General features: G+C 40.7%; 1 protein-coding gene across 5 annotated transcripts in view; it reads right to left on the reverse strand.

The window, feature by feature from the left end:
• RASGRF2 (Ras protein specific guanine nucleotide releasing factor 2) overlaps positions 1-15,067 on the reverse strand; it is a 266,695-nt gene that overhangs the window by 163,392 nt on the left and 88,236 nt on the right. For 4 of the 5 annotated variants that reach the window (XM_055428673.2, XM_088838504.1, XM_055428675.2 and 1 more), the window contains exons 3-5: positions 10,903-11,050; positions 8,550-8,639; positions 4,082-4,335 (exon numbers count right to left, since the gene is read on the reverse strand). In XM_055428673.2, coding sequence (XP_055284648.1) covers positions 4,082-4,335; positions 8,550-8,639; positions 10,903-11,050 — 492 coding nt within the window. The remainder of the gene's footprint in view (positions 1-4,081; positions 4,336-8,549; positions 8,640-10,902; positions 11,051-15,067) is intronic. The other variant, XM_055428677.2, reaches the window with a different exon arrangement.

Here is a 15,067-nt window from a genome sequence, read left to right on the forward strand (position 1 = left end):
AGCAGTAGTTTTCTAACCTCTGGGTTATATTTGTGGTGCTGTGCCCTTGAATTCAGTGGTCCAGGCCTGCTGTGTGACTTGTGCTCCAGCCCTTCCCAAGGATCCTATAAGCAGTGAATTCCCTCCAATCACAGAGGAGGTTCCTCTTTCCTACACTGAAAGCTAACTGGCATATCTACCTTCATATTTTGGTATTTAAATAGTTAGAAAACAGGTGAAACAATTCTTGGTGACTCCAATATGCACACAAACAACATTCCAATGACCTGGCCTCTCTTGGGTCTTCGAACTTCTCTCTCCAAAGGTCTTGTCTTCCACTGACCTTAGACAACACTCTTTTAATCATACTCTAGACCGTCTCGTTGTCCATAACCGCATCCTCTCTCTTATCTCAGTTTCAGGGACACTGCTCTGTGACCATCCCCTTAGCTCTGAGTTCTTTATCTTTAGAAACCTGACTCCCCAAATCCCTTCCCACCACCAGGACCTGAGACCATTGATCCTGCTGCCTTATTACTGACCAAAATCCCCTCACATCATTTCCCATTCTGCACAGTTTAGATCCATGGTTCAGTGTTATAACCCCTTCCTTGCACACACCTTCAACTCCCTTCTTTTTCCAGTTCATCGTATTAGCCTCATACACACCAATACTAGTTAAACTCAACCCTGTGGCCACTCTATACCTGCACCTATGCAGCTGAAGGTGGTCAAGAACGACATAAAACCATCCTGAATAGTCTCATTGTAAAGTCACAACCAAAAGCCTAGATCTAGCAGCTCTATTACACTTCCCTCATCCATTCACTGCCCCGTTCTCCTTGATTGTCATTTCACACCTTTTCCTGTCTTCCCTGCCTCCAGCACTTCCCTCCCATCAGCACTATCACTTGCTATCCTTGCTTCCTAACCACGCTACATGTCCAGGTATTATTCCTTCCCTGTCCATGCTCCCACTTAAAGTCAAGTTCTTGACTTGTTCACCACATTTTATCCACTTCTGCCTGTGCAAGTACCCTGCTCCAGCAAGTCTTCCCTCTCTTTCCCATATCCCTTCCCCCCACCCCGCCGCCCTGTCACTGTTGGTGTCATTTTTACCCCATCTAAACACATGCACAAACACACACACAACTTTATATTTCTTTATTTACCTCCAGGTACCACTCTGTTTCTCTGATCCTCTTTATAGCAACCCTCCTTGAAAGAGTTTTCTACACCAACTCTTTCTAATTCCAATTCCCCTTCTCACCAAATCAGGTTTTGGTCCCTCATGAAAACTGCCAATAAGCTCCAAGTCGTTAAACCCACAGTCAGCTCTCAGTTACTGTTTTATCCGATCTTTTGACACAGTTGCTTGTTCCTGCCTGCACTGGTTTCCAGGACAACCCATCTCCTGGCTTGTATCCTACAACCCTAGCCGATCCTCTTCATTCTAATTTTTGAAGGGGTACAGCTGCTTTACAATGTGGCGCTAATTTCTGCTGCACACAAGTGAATCAGCTATATGTACACATATATCCCCTTCCTCTGGGACTTCCATCCCACCACCCCAACCATCCATCTAGGTCAACACGGAGCACTAAGGTGAGCTCCATGCTCTATGCAGGAGGCTCCTGCTAGCTTTCTGCTTTACACATGGCAGTGGACACATGTCAGTCCTCATCTCCCAGGTCATCCTACCCGCCCCTCCCTGCTGCGGCTCTTCATACTCCTAACCTCCAAATGCTGAAATATCCCAGGGCTCCGTCCTTGGTCCTCTCATTCATTTCTATTCACTCCCTGGGTAATCACATTCAGACAAACAACTTTAAACACTATTCATATGCTATTAGGCTCCAAAATTTAGACCTCCAGCCCTGAACTCCAGACTAACATCCAACCCTGCTCACTTGATTTCTGCATCTGGCTAACAGCATCCCAGACTTGACAAGTCCAAGATAAAAACTCTTGGTCTTTTCCCATAAACTTGTTCTTATGTCAATCTTCCCCATTTAATAAATAGCAGCTCCATCTTTCTCAGAGAAGGCAATGGCACCCCACTCCAGTACTCTTGCCTGGAAAATCCCATGGACGGAGGAGCCTGGTAGGCTGCAGTCCATGGGGTCGCAAAGAGTCGGACACGACTGAGCGACTTCACTTTCACTTTTCACGTTCATGCATTGGAGAAGGAAATGGCAGCCGACTCCAGTGTTCTTGCCTGGAGAATCCCAGGGATGGGGGAGCCTGGTGGGCTGCCCTCTATGGGGTCGCACAGAGTTGGACACGACTGAAGCGACTTAGCAGCAGCAGCAGCTCCATCTTTCTAGTTATTCAGGCCCAAAACCCTGGACTTTCCTTCAAAATCCACTTCAAACTCATCAGCAAATCTTATTGACTCTATGTTAAAAATACACCCAGAATTTAATCACTTATCACTACCTCCATCATCTCTTGCCTAGATTACTGCACTAGCCCCACCTAACAGGCCTCCCTGCTACGGTCATCTCTCACCTGGTTTATTGAAATAGCCACAAAACTGCTCTGCCCACAGTCTATACTCAAAAGAGAAAACCAGGGTGAACTTTTAAAACCTAAGTCACGTCATGGTAAGCTTCTCCTTAAAACCCCACCAATCTCTCCCCATCTCATTTAGAGTAAAAGAAAACGTCTTTACAAAGCCTTAACTGTTAGCCCTCTGACATCTCCCTTCATCTGCACTGACTGGCAGTCCTCAAACAAGCAAGCCCGGCACGCTCCAGCCTCGGGCCCTCTGCACAGGGCATCTCCTCTGTGTGCATCTCTCTCCCCTCAGGCAGCCACATGGCTTGCCTTCTCATCAGCTGCAGTCTCTGCTCAAATGTTAATATATCACTGAGGTCTTTCTAAAAACTGGCTACAAAAAAACTATGGGACGTTCTCATAATGTAATACCATGTAGCAATCTTTTAAAAAATAGAATACTGTTTTTATATGTCAAATATGGAAAGATGTCCGGGATATACTGTTGAGTTTAATACGTACCTGTAAAAAGCAGGCACGTGTTTCAAGTACTTGCCTTTTGTGTTAGAAGGGGGGAATAAGATTATATTCAAATTTGATTGACCTACATCAAGAAACACTGTAAGGATATATAGAAAACTAATGAAAACAGTTACAGATAGCAAGTGAGGAAAATGGGGTGGGGACAGACAGAGTTCAAAGCTGTTTGATGTTCTCATGTTGTTTTAATTTTTTTAACCATGTAAATGCATGGTTAAATGCATGTTTTTATCTACTTAAAAAACAAATAACTAAAATGTTAAGTAAAATAGAATACTGGAGTGGGCTGCTATGCCCTCCCCCAGGGAATCTTTCCAACCGGATTGAACCCGGGTCTCTTATGTCTCCTGCATTGGCAGGTGGGTTCTTGACAACTAGTACCACCTGGGAAGCCGAAGCAGCACTCAAAAACAAATAAATAATTAAAATGCTAAGTAAAATACCCTAGCAGTCCCCTTTCTCCCTTCTCCCTTTTCCTTCTTTATTTCTTCCACAGCACTAATCACAATATAAAATACTGCCAAAATATAAAAATCACAATATAAAAATCTGTCACTTATTCACTATTCATTGTCTATATTCCCATATCAGAATTTAAGTTCTAAGAAGGCAAGGACCTTCTGCTTTGTTCACTGATGAATCCTCAGCAGTAAATGCACTCCAAATATTTATTGAGCAAATACATTTACTAGAGATTCTCAGGCCCTCTGTTAATTTTTGTTCTTCCTGAAGTACTTCTGTGTAAGTTACATGTGAAGACCTATTAATCACTTCCATTACCCTCAGGTTATGAAGGAGTTAATTTTCCCCAACACACACACACACAATGACAAGATGTCAGAGGGGTAACAGTAGGTAACGCCATGTCAAATAGAAAAAAAAAAAAAGAGAAAATACAAAAACATGGGCTAATAATGAAACCCCAGTGAAAGCTTTCTTGTTTTCAATATCATAAGCTCATACCGGTGAATTTATGATACCTCTTCTATTACGAGTGAAGTAAAACTTCCTTTAAAAACTACAGATAGGTTTTTCACACAACTTTTACTTATCCAAGACCAACCTGTTGAGAAAAATACTGCTGACGTCATCGTGGCTGATGGGGGGCTTCTTGGAGCTGGCTGCCATGCGCAGGGGCCGCAGGAAACCATTGACAAGGATGTAGAGCTGGTGAACATACTCCGACTCGGCCTCGACCATGGTGAACACGATCTGGTTTCTCTTCCTCATGCTTTCGGCGTGAGGAGAACAAATGTAATCCTGCACGATGGTCTTCCATTTCCTTCTACATAACCACCCTCGCATGAAGCTCTGAACCTACAGAAAAGCAGCAACAAAACAAGTGAATTCTTAAGCTGCTCAGTAGGGTGTCCATCCTGTGCCTCTTTCTCTGGAGCACTGGTGGGCCCACCTCAGAATAAATAATGTCAGATTTGGACCAGATAGCAGAGAAAAAAAAAAAAGATGATTTTTAAAACAATATTTTCCCTCAGCTTTACAAGTCTCTTCAATAGCTTAAGCTGTTTAGGCCTGCCTAGAAAGGACATCAGAATATGATAATATTACATATTTCAGTTCAGTTCAGTCGCTCAGTCGTGTCCAACTCTTTGCAACCCCATGAATCGCAGCACGCCAGGCCTCCCTGTCCATCACCAACTCCCAGAGTTCACTCAAACTCATGTCCACAGAGTCGGTGATGCCATCCAGCCATCTCATTCTCTGTCATCCCCTTCTCCTCCTGCCCCCAATCCCTCCCAGCATCAGGGTCTTTTCCAATGAGTCAACTCTTCGCATGAGGTGGCCAAAGTATTGGAGTTTCAGCCTCAGCAGTTGTTAACATTTCAAGAAAGGAATAAATCAAAGGTTTATTCTTTAACAACACAAAGTCAGGTATTAACATTTTTTAACTGTGGTAAAAAAAACACACGCATAACATAAAACTTACTGTCTTAACCATTTTTAAGTGTATAGTTCAGTAGTGTTAAGTATAATCACATTGTTGCACATACAGATCTCCAGAACATTTTCATCTTGTGAAACTCAAACTCTGTAATCATTAAACAACCCTCCATTTCCCCCTTCCCTCAGCCCCTTGTAATCCCCATTCTACTTTCTGTTTTTATGAATTTAGCTACTTTGGATAACTTACATAAGTGGCATCATTCAGTATCTGTCTTTTTGTAACAGGTTTATTTCACTTAGTATAATGGCCTCAAGGTTCATCCGTGTTGTAGCATGTGTCAGGATTTCCTTTCTTTTTAAGACTGAATAATATTCTACTCTGTATATGTATGTATATATAGATATAAAATGTTTTGTTTATCCATTTATCTGTTGATGAACATTTGGGGTGCTTTCACCTCTTGGCTATTGCATATAACGCCGCAATGGATACAAGAGTGCAAGTATCTCTTCAAAATCCTGCTTTCAATTATTTTGGATAAATATCCAGAAGTGAGATTGCTGGTAGTTCTATTTAAAAATTTTTGAGGAACCACCATACTATCTTCCATAGCAGTTGAGCCATTTTACAATCTCACCAACAGAGCACAAGGGTTCCAATTTCTTCATATCATCATCAATACTTGTTATTTGGGTGTTTTTTTTTTATAGTAGTCATCCTAATGGGTGTGAGATAATATTACACTGCAGTTTTGATTTGTACTTCCCTGATGCTTAGTGACGGTGATCATCTTTTCAAGTGGTAGTGATTACTCTAAAGAATCATCTTTGAGAGAAAAGTGTATCATCTTTGGAGAAATGTCTACTCAAGTCCTTTGCCTATTTTTAAATCGGGTTTGAATTTTTTGTTATGGTTATTTGAGGGTTTTTTTAAAGCTTAAAAAAAAGTGTTAGACATCAGCTCATCTGACCCCTTCTCTTTACAGCTGCGTAAACTAAATTTCTTGGTTGAGTCACACAGGAAAGCTGCAACCAGGCTTGCCCTTCTTTTACCTGCTTTTTGTTAACTATAAGGACCCTCTTTCTCAGCCACATGGGCAAAAACACACACTAGAAATTCACAATGGTGTTATCTTGTGGGGAAAAGAGTAAGAAATAAAAATTAAAATCAATGTTGTAGGAAGATGGAAGCTCCTAAAACTGATCTGAATCTCCAAGATATGATTTGAAAAATAATAGGCCAACTGGACAAAGTGTGCTAGGCTTTGCATTTCAGCCAACAAATATTTACTGACCATCTTTTAAATGCCCAGTTAAATGCCGAGTGCTAAACATTGAGGTATATGTCATATTCCGTAACCCAAAGGCTCTGCCACTTAACCTACTGGGTGACCTTGAACTCTGGGCTTCATTTCCTTATCTACAAAAGAACTGACCCAAAAATCTGAAGTCCTTTCTAAATATAAGAAAAATTTTATGATAATTTATTAGTCTTTGTTACATCTAAGCAGCAGATTAAGCAACAAAGCAGGTTGCACAGTCATACATAATTGAGAGCAATAAATTACTATCAAATCTTTTTTTAGTATCATTGTTTTCTTCTTAACACATTCTTAACCTTTTTTTTCATACTATTTCACCCATATGGTCTCAATTATCATGCATTTAAACAACTATTCTTCTTTTGCAATATTTAAAACTGTCTCATTTACCAACTGATGTCAGCACACTATCAATTTTCATAATAGGCATTCACACAGTTGTCATACCACAAGCAATAAAAATTAAAAACACATTTTAGTAGAATTATGTGGAGAAAATTATATGCATATTATTTGGAGAAATCATATGGGAAATTTCTGTGAACCAATTTCAATTTTTGGTCTCCTGAAGTTAAAAAATTATGTTGCTATTTGTAAAGATCAGCATAGAGTATCTAATTCATTTGTGGGGCTTCCCTGGTGGCTTTGACAGTAAAGCCTCTGCCTACAATGCGGGAGACCCAGGTTTAATCCCTGGGTCGGGAAGATCCTCTGGAGAAGGAAATGGCAACCCACTCCAGTACTCTTGCCTGGAAAATCCCATGGACAGAGAAGTCTGGTAGGCTGCAGTCCACGGACAAAGAGTCGGACCTGACTGAGCAACTAACACACACACGCACAACTCATTTGTAAACATCCCTTTCCACAGAGACATTAGTCTGACTGGGGACATAAAGGGCAATAGAGTTAAATCCAAGTCCTGTTAACAAATTTAAAAGTAAGGTTTTTAAAAAAGTATTTCTATTATGAAAGAGGAAGACAGAAACTATAAAATGTATTTTATCATTATTCCTCCACTTAACAGAAGTATTTTAAAAAATCAACTGAATTTGTGTTAAATAAAAGGACCTGCCTGCAATGCAGGAGATCTGGGTTCAATCCCTGAGTTTGAAAGATCCTCTAGAGAAGGAAATGGCAACCCACTCCAGTATTCTTGCCTGGAGCATTCCACGGACAAAGGAGACAGGTGAGCTAGCTACAGTCCATGGGATTGCAAAGAGTCGGGCATGACTTGAGTGATTAACACAAACAAAATCTATTTACTTGAGCAATATTGCCTGCCATGCAAAAGCTGGCTTGTTTACCTGTTAACATTTTCTACAACAGGACAGTACTACAATTGTATTTTCCTGATACCTTTGTTTATATGGAGCCACATGTTACTAAAAGAATTGCAACAGCATTCATCTTGTAACAATAACATAAACCAAATTTAAAGATTTTCAAATTCTAAGAAAGGAATGTTTTTATTTCACTTTTTTATTTCTTGAAAACTGAGAACAGTGCAACTTAGTCCTGAGGAGCTTTTCTATTTCAAATTCTGAGCAATATTTAAAGTTTTATTACAACTGAAGGGGAATAATTACATAGCATAGGAAAACAGGCATAATAAAAAAATGAAGAAGAAATAAAATTCTGTAACTGTGCACCTTTTAACATAATGTTAACACAGCTGAATCAGTGCTTTTACACAGGCAACTAAGATTGTGGAATTCAAAACCGAGGTGACTTAAACACAGTAGGCTAGAGAGAGTGCCAGGGTCTGGTTAACTGCAGAAGTTATATAGTTGTAAGTGACAGTAAGATGGAAGGAGTTGCTGATTATATGGATGTTAAACAAGAAAGAAACAACAATAAAACAGAAACCTGCACAGATGTATTGATTCACTCAGTTTTCTCACATGCTCAAAAAAAAATAAACTTCTCTAAATAAACACTGAAGACTAAAGCTAAAAGAAACATTTTTGAAGTGTAATTTTAAAAATACTCCCTTAAAATATAAAAGGAGCACAAACACCAGAAAGTTCAGCAGCACTTAAATAACCCAGATGGAGAATACCACTGTCTTAATGTCCACCTTTGGCATCCTTCTCAGAATCCACAAATGGATTCCCAGAACTGGAAAGAAATCTCAAGCCAAAGCTTTTCCAGAGAAGTAACCGTGTGTGACAATTCTGAAGCAGAAGTCAGGAAGCCACTGGGAGAGAAACACCAAAGTTGTTCTCAGCTAAGAGTCAGGGTGGCAAAGACATCACTACGGAAAGACAACTGGTCCCCACCACACTCGCCCAAAGCTGGAAACCCTACCTTTTTTATCTTCTTGATGTCTGGGTCCTCATCTTCTTGATTGCTTTGGTAAGGTCTCATTCGTTCCTTTGTTTTATTAAGAGCGATAATCTGTAACACAAAATTGGTCCATTTCATGATTTGGAAAACACTAGGCTAAAGCCATATGTCACAGTAAGTTATGCTTACAAGGTAACTTTTAAGGTCCTCAGGAAACATTCGCTTTTCAGACACATTATCTTCGTTTGATGCTAAAGCAGGGGAAGCCTGAACTTTACGCCAAACTTGTCTTATTATGCTGCTAACAAAAGTGCCTATAAGAAGTGACTGTGGAGAGTGTGAACTGGGGCCTGGGTTACAGAAATGTGAGTCCAAAACTAGACCCTGACTGCCTGTGATGACCAGACCAAGGCCTTCTCAGCATCGCAGTGGTGTGTCAAGCATCTCATCAATGGCAGCTTCCTGTAAAGCCCTCTGGTCTCCAAATACAGTGACACTCAGCTCTAAGCTCATGCTTTCTATAATCAGCCTACGGCCTTCCAAGCACACACAGTACACCAGAGTCACAGATCTCCTAGGGAAAACAGTAACCGCAAAGGGAACTCCAGAGCCCAGGGGCTCGGCCAAGTCAGTCAAGAAAAAACAAAAAGGCAAAAAGAATTGAAATAACCTGGGATCTTTTTATAGCCTCAGCTCATTTCTGTGACTCAAAACCAGGTAGCCTCAGAACCACACTTAGCAATGAAATTCCTTGGACAGAGAATCTCTATCACTCAACTGCAGGCTCCTGCAAACTTAAGGACTGGTTCAGATTTACCAACAAGCAAACACTTAAAACGCTGAGATCATAATTGCCCACTCTGACCTGTCTTTACGTTTTGTCACCATTGCCAAACACTCTCCTCTGCCATTTTTCTGGCAGGGAAATGGGCAAATAAAAGGTGTAGGAAATAAATTATGGTTCCTGTCAAGCGACCACACAAGACAGACCTGCCACTGACAGTTTGTAGCTGCAATATATATTCAGACTAAAAAAGAACATAGTGAAGGCAGATAAGCACACACAAATAAATATTGGGGAACACTGCTTGGTGCTGTCTCTCGTGGAGTAAATGCCAACCTCTTTCACTTAGCAGACAAGCATCTGCTCTAGCTAACTGTGGTGAAGAGAGAACACAATAATTTTGTTTTAAATTACAGTGCCTGATATAGTCTTTTAAAATGCAGGTTTGTTATGTTTTCTGTTGTTGTTTTCACTATCTCAGATTTCAGGGTTGGATCGGGAAGTTAACAACACTAATGATATGGTGAACAGTCTGCAACTTTTCATCCTCAGAGAGGCAATCAGATCCCAACGGGAATATCAGCTTAAACCCTGCTCTGTCTGCTGGAGGTGAGGTACACGGGCAGCAGGAGGTGAAAACCCTCTCAGAATTTGCAGAGTAAGTCTCAAAAGAAGATGTGAGGAAACGAAGAAGAAAATGCTGAATGACAGAGAAACAAGAAATTACCCAGACTGAGGAGCCTGCGGTTTGTTTCTATCAACAAAGTTACAATCAGCAGTAGGTTTCATTCTGTCCTATTCTTTTCTTTGAAGCTAAGAGGACACTATTGCACCACTGGTCAGAAAGAGCAGAAAAACTCCACTCTCTACATTCTCCTGCAATTCTTCAGGTATTGATCACTTCCCACAAGGGATGACAGGACAACAAGGGAAGGTACACTCAGGTTTCTGTATACAGATGGAGGCACCTTGGGGAGAAGGGAGGACCCACAGACACCGCAACGGCTGCCGTCTCCACAACCACCTGAGTCAATCTCAATCTCTGGGGGTGCAGAGCCTGAGGAGTTTGCAGTCAGGGTCGGGCAGGGAGGGAGGCAGGAATTCCAACCTCAGGAAAAAAATGCACCCTAGCATATGTCATATACTTTAATCCAAATGAGTTTTTCAAAATTCTATAGAAGAGAAGGTTGGACTCTTTAGACTGAAAAAAAAAGCAAAGACTTTCTGACTTCATGTTTGGACCTTCTTTAGTTGTCATTGAGACTTTTACACTGAATCTATGACAGGTTCACAATAATCATTAATATGAATCCATCTGAAAACAGATAAATACTATAGTCAATTCTTGAATATTTGAGCAAATGAAGGACATCAGGAGCACAAATAATGTAAAGCTAGCATATTATCCTGATATTTTACTGTACATATTTACCTAATCCTAACTTAGAAAATATATTCATTTCTCATGTACCTGTGATGGCAGAGGAACTAAGTTTGGGATCAAAATTTTGCCCGATAGGCATTAAGTAACCATAAGGAGATGACAATAAACATTAAACAATGAGAAGGAGTCTATCAACTAGGAAATACCTCTGATTTAAGCCTTTCGATTTCTGTATCTTGATCTTCAAGTTGATGCCGGAGTTGGTTAGCTGCAATTTTTTCTGTCTCTACGATCTGAACTAGATGAATGTACTTCTGCATTAATACTTCCCTCTCAATCAAAATGTCTGCATAACTTAAGAGAAAATTACAGTTAGTCATTGAGATATTATTCTACTACAGTTTCATATAGAACAGCATACTCTATGTTTATTTAAAAAGAAGCCATAGAGTTTAACTAACCCTATGTAAACATTAACGTTTGGCTTACATTTGGTATTCTTTAACTATATAGACTTTGAATCATCACCTTTTTACATAACCTTTAAAAGAGTTTATTTTACGATGGCAGCAACTCACAACTTTGTCATATAAATGAGAAAGATGCAAAGCAAATGTATTATTTTATAAAGAAAATAGTGGAACTTCTTTAATAAAAACTGAAGTCTTTGAATTGATGGCACATATTTAAAGTATTTCATGGGGTAAGGCACTAGCCAAACAGAACAGACCAACTACCAAGCAGAATGAATGCAGGAACCATCAGAAGAGACCCTGGCTGGAGAGAACAATGATGACTATACCACCAGCCTGGCTCTCTTCAGGATTATGGGACCTCTGCATTCACGCTTTCCAAAACCAATAGAGGCAAAAACTTTATTCTAAAAACAAGTGTAGATTCTCGGGCCCTGACATCATCAGCCTAACTTGTTTCCGCTGCTTTGGCCAAGTGTGAAAAGCATGACATTCTCTCTTAGATTTTTTATTGATCTCTGTGGCACTCAGATTTTTGCTTCCAGAGCTTCTTGTGCTATTTAGGGTGGTAAAATGTTTGTTTGTCCATTCCCATAATCTTTTCCATATGATGTGATAACAGTAATAAATAATAACTATTTACTGAGCATGTAGGATGTACCACATATATTCTCTTCCTCCCAGCAACTCCAAGAGACAGACTTTATCACTTCAATTGTACAGAAAAAGAATCTGATCCTCACAGCTAATAGGTGGCAGGGCTGGGATTCAAATCAAGATCTATCTGACCCCAAGCTCATGTTCTTGACCACAAGATAAACTATCTCTCTAATGAGAAACAGCACACTGGATATAAACAAGAATATCATAACAGATAAGATTAGAGATATCTGCCCCCTTGACATATCTTCTACCCCCTACCTCTTCTTTGAGAACCTGGGCTGTGGCAGGCCTGTTTATACCACAGAATCTGCCCTCATGACCACATTGCACTGGTCTAAAAAGAGATAACTGGCCCAAGCTAAACCAAGCTGGATTATTTCTCTTTGGAATCTGGGACTGTGCCTCTGACTTATTTGCTTGAACTGAGATGATCTAAACTTGGAAACTCAGATCACTATTATTGATCAGCCACATTTGGCCACACCCATGCCAAAACAAAGATAGAAAAGAATAAGCAGATGTTCAGAAAAACAGAAACAGGAGAGAAAAAGTCTGAGACAGAAAGGTAAATACTTCCTGTAATTACCTTTGGCTCTTTAGCTTCTGGTCCCAGACCTTCATGATAACTGAATATAATTTTACCCTTGGCTTTGGTGAGATCCTATTGCAGTTTCCACGTAATAAATTCTCTTTCTAACCTACACTAGTTTGAAATAGATTTTTGTTACTTGGAACTAAAAAAGTCTTAAGACAATTCTAAAAATCACAATTTTAGTTCAGTTATCTCAACATTCTTAGCACTTACATCATGTGTGCCATTAGTGTTAGGGGAAAAAAAAGCGTAGTGTCAGCAATATTTTAAGTTACTTGTTCTAAGAAATTACCCTAAGAGAAGGAAGACAGGCTGCGTAAGTGTAAACAGAAAGAGGGGGGAAGGAGGAAAAAGGCACGGTCCTCAAAGAAATATGCTTTTGGGTACTTTAAAAGGAGTATGGAATAATAGAGCATGAGAAAATTACTTACTATAATAAAAACTCTACCCTTTCTCATCAGTTTTATTAGAAATATGCCAAATTTATTACAAACATGTTAGATCAGTGTTAGGTAGCAAATGAGTATTTTATTTTCTTCTATAAAAAGAAAAAGTCCAGACCAGTATGTAGAGCTGAATTCATGCAAGACTCGTCATTGATATATCTGCCTCCCTTCTTTCCAAGGTCCTGCTGAAATGGTAGGAAAACTGATTTTTGTTTAAAGAAGGAAACCATAACAGCGTTATAAAACAGGAAAATACGTCAGCAACAGACCAGAAGTTTTATGAAATTCCATGAAGAGAAAAACCAAGACGAATCAGAATGGTGGGAAAATCAGAGCAAGGAAACCACACAGGCAGACCCCTTGCACAGGCATGGTTCCCACCAAGAGTGGCCAGAGAAGCTCCAAGTCCAGAATCAACAAACACAAAGGACAGGAGATGGCAAGGGAAGGATCACCAGGGTCTTTCATTAAACAAGAGCCTTCAGAATATCTGGAAGTTAGGTTCCTCCTCTTCCCATTCTGTAAGATAAAGAAAGAAAAGGTCCAACGAGCAAGAATGACATGCCCTCAAGTCAGCCGAAGATCTGCTCTCTGTAGAAAGCGGGCCACCTTCCCGAAGAAGGTTCCTCATGAGAGGGTTAGACTCAGGGAGCAGAGTTTGGCTTGACATCGCATCCACTGCACACACAGACAGAGAGCAAAAGGGAAAGGCACTGACAAGGGACCGGGAGTGAAATACACTGTATGAATTTTCTATTGGGTAACATTACCACAAATATAGTGGTTTAAACAGCAAATACATATTATCTCATAGATCCTGTGGGTCAGTTTAGCTGGATCCTCAACTCAGAGTCTCCCACGGTTGCTATGAAGGTGTCAGCCCAGGCGCATTCTCTTCTAGAGGCGTGAATGAGAGAATCCACACTTGTGTTCACTCAGGCTGTTGGAAAAAGGGATTTTCTTGCAGCTACAGAACTCAGGCAGTTTGCTTCTTCAAGACCAGCAGGAGAGCATCTCTGACCTCAGGGGTGGGCTTCCATCCCCCTTTCATTTGATTACGTCAGGCCCACTGAGGAAAAGCTCCTTTTTAACTAACTCAAAATCAAGTGATTTAGGACCTTAATTAACCTGCAAAATCCCTTTTCCTTTGCCATAGAAGGTAATCTAGAAGCCACTATTCACTCATGTTTGCTATATACCAGTTGCTGGTAGCAAGTCACAGGTTCCACCCAAGCACACTAAAGGATGGAAGCTGACAAGGGAGTGTCCTAGCCAACCTTGCTGCCGTCTGCCCACATCCTGAAAAGGAAGCCTGCACAAGCACAAAAGCACAGACAGACGCTTGTTCACAGTCACAGCATTAAGCCCAGGCCAGCTACCTGTAGTAACCCTCAAGATCCTTCACTTAGCAACAAAGATCACTAGACACTTGAGAAAATTAATCCCTAAGAAAAGTGGTAGGCAGCACGTGAGATGACCCCTAGTGATGGAACAGATCACAGCAAAATTGATGGGATGGCACTTCCAAGACCAGTGTACAAGGAGACTGTGGATTCCAACTTATTATTGGCCTTCTCTTATCTTGCCGGTTTGTGCTGGAGCCACTGCCATGCTGTGAGCTGCTACATGGAGAGGTCCACACAGACAGAAACTGAGAGAGGCCTCAGCCAACAGCTGATGAGAAACTGAGGCTTCAGTCCAACAAGTGGCAAGGAAGTGAATCCAGCCAACGATCATGTGAGTGAGTACCTTTTGAACCTGCAGGTGTGCCTGCAGACCTGGCTGACACCAGGATTGCTGCCTTGCGTCCTCAGGGCAGAGGCATCCAGCAAAACCATACCTAGATTCCCAAGCCACAGACACTGCAGAGGACGCTAAGTTGTTTATTGTTTTAAGCACTGGGGAGTAAACTGTCAAGCGGCAAGAGTTAATAAATAAAGCTTCAAATGAACAAACAGAAGAGATGTTAGGGAAACAAGGCTAATCAGGCAACAGAGATTTATTATCTTCAGAGAGATATGGAAGGATAGTAAAGCCATAAAACAAAAAGCGGCTGCTACAGAAAAGAAGTGATCAGATAAAAGGAAGAGTTCTTGGAATCAAAAACAATTATTGAAAATTTTCAGGTCAATGAATGTGCTAACCAAGAAACCAGACATGGCTAAAATCCAAGCTGGGTGGTGGCAGAGATAAACAA

Source organism: Moschus berezovskii, chromosome 8 (genome assembly GCF_049115385.1).
Source record: "Moschus berezovskii isolate FMDL1 chromosome 8, NW_MosBer_1.0, whole genome shotgun sequence".
NCBI classification, from domain to species: Eukaryota; Metazoa; Chordata; class Mammalia; order Artiodactyla; family Moschidae; genus Moschus; species Moschus berezovskii.